Raw genomic sequence first — 4,616 nt, forward strand, 5'->3', positions numbered from 1 at the left:
TACCCAAAGCAATAGCTATTACTAATCTCTGTTGTCCATAATGCAATGTCTGAGGTAGATTAGGGTCAGAAGAGGCATGCAAACTGCAGTGTGTGGATGTAGAATAACAAGCAACGTACTAACCTTGTTTGCCTTTAGGTACAATCCAGATTTTATTATACAATCAGTTAACCCTCAAACATAGGCCGACTCACAGAACGACCTCTATAATGTTCCACCTTTCCAACTTCTCACTGAAGCCACATGGGTAATATCATTGTGGGCCGTGCCATTAGAAGAGTGGATCATATAAACATTTTCTTCAGAGACAAACAGAGATGTGTCTGTGGTTGTGGATCTGGCTCAGCGCCAGCTCGTCTTCTCACTGCCTTTAGGAGCGTCGCTCGTTAAAAACGGTTTTCAAGTTGCATCAAAGTATTTACATGTACAAAATATTTAAAAATATAATAAAAAAAGGCTACAGAATGGTGTTAAGAGGACAGGTGAGAGGAAGAGAGACACAGAAAAAGAGGAGAGAGAGGAGAAAGAGAGGAAAGAAGAGAGGAGAGAGAGAGGATAGAGAGAGGAGAGCGAGAGGATAGAGAGGAGAGAGAGGAGAGAGAGAGGAAAGAAGAGAGGAGAGAGAGAGGAGAGAGAGAGGATAGAGAGAGGAGAGAGAGAACTCCAGATGGATGTTACATTGTTACATAAAGACTGACCAGACTGTGGGGGTGAAAAACCAGTCCTTTAAAAAAAAAAAGTGTGTGTCCAGCACACACACAAACATTCACAGTCCCTGAACAAAAGGGATAAGGGACATTGGTGACCCTGGCTGCAGAGTGAATTCAAACACACGCTTAGAATTTCCAGAAGTAACAAATTAGACGGAAGGAGCTTTGGACGGAAGGAGAGCTGAAAAGCATAGCAACAAAGAGAGAGACAGAGAGAGAGAGAGAGAGACCGAGAGAGACAGAAAGATAGACAGAGAGAGGGGGGTGCTAGGAGCAGAGAGAGAGATGGAGAGGAGAATATATATAGAGAGAGAGAGGGGGGGGGGTGCTAGGAGCACTTCCACACACACACGGCAGGCTCCCTCCGAAGAACATGTAGAGCAGGTTCTTCACCTCGTGGGTGACCTCAAGCCAAAACCCTCTCCGATGACCACATGCCACGAGCTGCCAAACTTCTTATCCATCGACTCCTTAATCATCTTCGCTGCACTCTAAGAGAAGGGAGGAGGTGTAGAGAGAAGGAAGGAGGGAGGAGGTGTAGAGAGAAGGAAGAAGGGAGGAGGTGAAGAGAGAAGGGAGGAGGTGTAGAGAGAAGGAAGAAGGGAGGAGGTGTAGAGAGAAGGGAGGAGGTGTAGAGAGAATGAAGAAGGGAGGAGGTGTAGAGAGAAGGGAGGAGGTGTAGAGAGAAGGGAGGTGTAGAGAGAAGGAAGAAGGGAGGAGGTGTAGAGAGAAGGAAGAAGGGAGGAGGTGTAGAGAGAAGGAAGAAGGGAGGAGGTGTAGAGAGAAGGGAGAGGAGCGGGAGGGGTGAGGGATGGAGTGTGTGTGTTTGGGGGGGGGGGGGGGGTCGAGAGAAGGAGAGATTTAATACATTGGTAACCATGGACACTGATGCAGAGTCTCTAAACAAACTACAGAACCATGACAACACACACACACACACACACATCTACCCACTCACCCTCCCACCCACCTCATTGTTGGTTGCGAACTTCTCGCAGGCCGTGACACACAGTTCCATGGTCTCGCACTCTCATCTCCTCTGGCATGTCAGTGTGCTTCAGGAAGGAACACAACAGATGTCACGGGAAATGAAAAGAGAAGAGTGCAATCAGTGTTCAATCAATGTTCAATCAATGTTCAATCAATGCACTGGACTGCAATTAAGCAGTCGCTGTCCCGAGAGTCACTCGTTATCTTTAATTTCCGGTCAGACTTTCTCTCATTCACCCGTTCTACTTCTTACCCGTATTAGAGGGAAACTGTGCAATCTCTTGTAATCAGCGTCCTCTTTCTTGCTTTCCGCTGTCTCCGCCATGCCCCCTTTCACAGCTGGGGAGAGAAACACAAACTGTTATTTGACATCTAATCATACATCCAGTCATTTATTTGCGATATCGCCTGGGCTAATTTAAAGAGACGTTACTTAGCTAGCTAGCTGGATGGCTATGGAAACTAAGATAGCTAGCCAGCTTGCCAGCAACGTAGTTAACGTCTTCAACAACTTGGCTAACAAGCTACGCGCTAGCTAAACGTTAGCTGCACAGTAGCAATCGAATACATTAAAACTGAAGTGTACTGTAATAACCATGATGGCTACTAGTAGCTAGCAATCATACATTACTAGAACACGTGCAGCAATTAATAGCTAGGGTTGATAGTTTGATTGTTAAGCATCGTTTGTTAGCGTAAATTCGCTCGCTAGCTAATCTTTAAAGAGGACTAGCCAGCTAGTCGAACATAGTAAGTGGATTTATATTTGATTCGATACAGTAGCTATGTATGCTAACGCGTTAGCTTACCGGTTGATGTGTTTAGCTCAAAATACTGTTAAAACAAATCCTGCCAGTAGGAAGTTTACAATTCTACTGCACATGTATGCTTTATTGAGAAATAACTACCGATAGTTACGCACCGTTGTGTAGCTAGTCAACAAATCCGAAGTTTCTGTCGCGTTGTTAAGGAGACATTTTCAACCATAGCACAACTGGAGCACCTCTTCCGCATGTCAGTCCCGCCTACCAACCCCTAGCCCAGTTATTGGTTAATAGCCTATCATTCATTTAGACGAAGCAAATGCATTTTTTATCATTAACCGAAACATTAGAAGAAAAAAAACACGATAACGACATAGAAGGCATGAGTGGTTCTATCGGATTTCTAGTTTTGGAGTCGTTTTTATGTTTGTCTGCTGGAAGGAAATTGGGGCACCTGTAGCCTATGGATGATTGAGCGTAAAACCAAGACTAGTTCAGCTCTGGGTTGATATTGTCAATGATACAGACAAACATGCACCATACACAGGTAACTATGTCACAGTCGTATATTATGATCATTAGAAAGAAGAGAGAGAGGGGGGGGGGGGAGAAGGGGAGAGAGAGAGAAAGGGAGAGAAATACAGATGGTACAGTACAGATGGGAGAGAGACAAACAGTGAGAAAGGGGAGGAAAAGAGGTAGGCAGAGAGGGAAGTAGAGAGGAGAGTATATCAAAGCGTCTGAATAAGGTGAAGGGATTTAAAAGAAAAGTATCATTCAGGAGAAAAATGATAAAGGAAGTACAAAAACAGAGGAGGGGTATAAAACGACAGAGCCCCAATGAGGATGAATTGAGAAAAAGAGGGGAGAGGGAGATGACGCAGATGTATAGATGACGGAGAAAAAATATATGGATAAAAGGGGACAGAGTGATGTGGGGGGAGAGAGAGAGAGAGAGAGAGAGAGAGAGAGAGAGAGAGAGAGACAGAGAGAGAGAGACAGAGAGAGAGAGAGAGAGACAGAGAGAGAGAGAGAGAGAGAGAGAGAGAGAGAGAGAGGAGAGAGAGTTAGGAGGCGGGGGAGACAAAGAGAGAGAGAGCGAAAAAGAGGGTTGTGCTGTATAATGAAGTGTTATATATTATTTAAGAGAGAGAAGATGACAGACAGGTAGGTGGACTGTCTGTCTGTCCACAGAGATGAGCAAGCCTCCTTGCCACAGTCCATTCCGTGTTTGTATAACATACATGGCGAATAAACCGAATTCTGATTCTGATTCTGAGTGGGCAAGACTACCATTAGGCAAGGAAGACAGACAGAGAGACAGACAGGCAGGCAAACAGACAGACAGGTTGCAGACAGGCAGAAAGACAGACAGGTGGGCAGACAGGCAGAAAGACAGACAGGTGGGCAGACTGGCATGCAGGCAGGCAGGCAGGCAAAGCACTGTCTGAGTGTGGGCAAGCTAGCAGTCACGATTCTCTGTGTCAACACAGGTCCTTCCAGCTCTGGTCTGTCAGCAGCTTGTTACATTTACATTACATTACATTTAGTCATTTAGCAGACGCTCTTATCCAGAGCGACTTACAGTAAGTACAGGGACATTCCCCCCGAGGCAAGTAGGGTGAAGTGCCTTGCCCAAGGACACAACGTCATTGGCACGGCCGGGAATCGAACTGGCAACCTTCGGATTACTAGCCCGATTCCTAACCGCTCGACCACCTGACTCCCCTGTTACGGCTGGCCTGGGGCTGTTCCCGCCTGCTGACACCACACAGCACTGCCTGCCATTAACGTCTCTGTTGTCTAAAGATATCTGAGATCTAGGAGCATACACACACACACTCAACAGTACACACACAAGGAACAGAAAGAAAAGTGTAAAAGGCCACACATACAAACAACAGAAAACATACACAGCCCCTCAGGCACAGAACACACACACCAAAAAAGAAGAAAGAAGTCCGTTCTTTATCATCACTGTTTTATTGTATTTTTTCATCCACATATTTGACAACACCGTAGCAGAAAGAACACATGGTTATAGGTGCATGAACAAGCACAACACTGACACCACCATTATCAAGATTCAGAAGAGAGAGAGAGAGACAGAGAAGTAGGGAGAGAGAGAGAGGAAAAAGAGAGAAAAGGGATT

The 4,616-nt window shown here is 45.6% G+C and overlaps 2 protein-coding genes across 2 annotated transcripts in view; both read right to left on the bottom strand.

Annotated features, from left to right (window-relative positions):
* Positions 1-135: 135 nt before the first annotated feature.
* On the bottom strand, positions 136-2,629 carry LOC134016403 (dynein axonemal light chain 4-like). Its single transcript, XM_062455760.1, is given in 7 exon segments — positions 136-1,067; positions 1,070-1,120; positions 1,123-1,201; positions 1,681-1,734; positions 1,736-1,765; positions 1,954-2,039; positions 2,510-2,629. Coding segments are annotated over 6 exon segments (315 nt in total). The 5' UTR covers positions 2,026-2,039; positions 2,510-2,629; the 3' UTR covers positions 136-1,038.
* A 1,638-nt stretch (positions 2,630-4,267) lies between these two features.
* The window catches only part of LOC134016405 (neuronal pentraxin receptor-like), a 4,196-nt gene continuing 3,847 nt past the window's right edge, over positions 4,268-4,616 (bottom strand). Inside the window, exon 4 of the mRNA XM_062455762.1 lies at positions 4,268-4,284. Within this exon, the coding sequence (XP_062311746.1) occupies positions 4,268-4,284 (17 nt within the window). The remainder of the gene's footprint in view (positions 4,285-4,616) is intronic.

The sequence above is a fragment of the Osmerus eperlanus genome, unplaced genomic scaffold (assembly GCF_963692335.1).
Source record: "Osmerus eperlanus unplaced genomic scaffold, fOsmEpe2.1 SCAFFOLD_63, whole genome shotgun sequence".
Classification (NCBI taxonomy): domain Eukaryota; kingdom Metazoa; phylum Chordata; class Actinopteri; order Osmeriformes; family Osmeridae; genus Osmerus; species Osmerus eperlanus.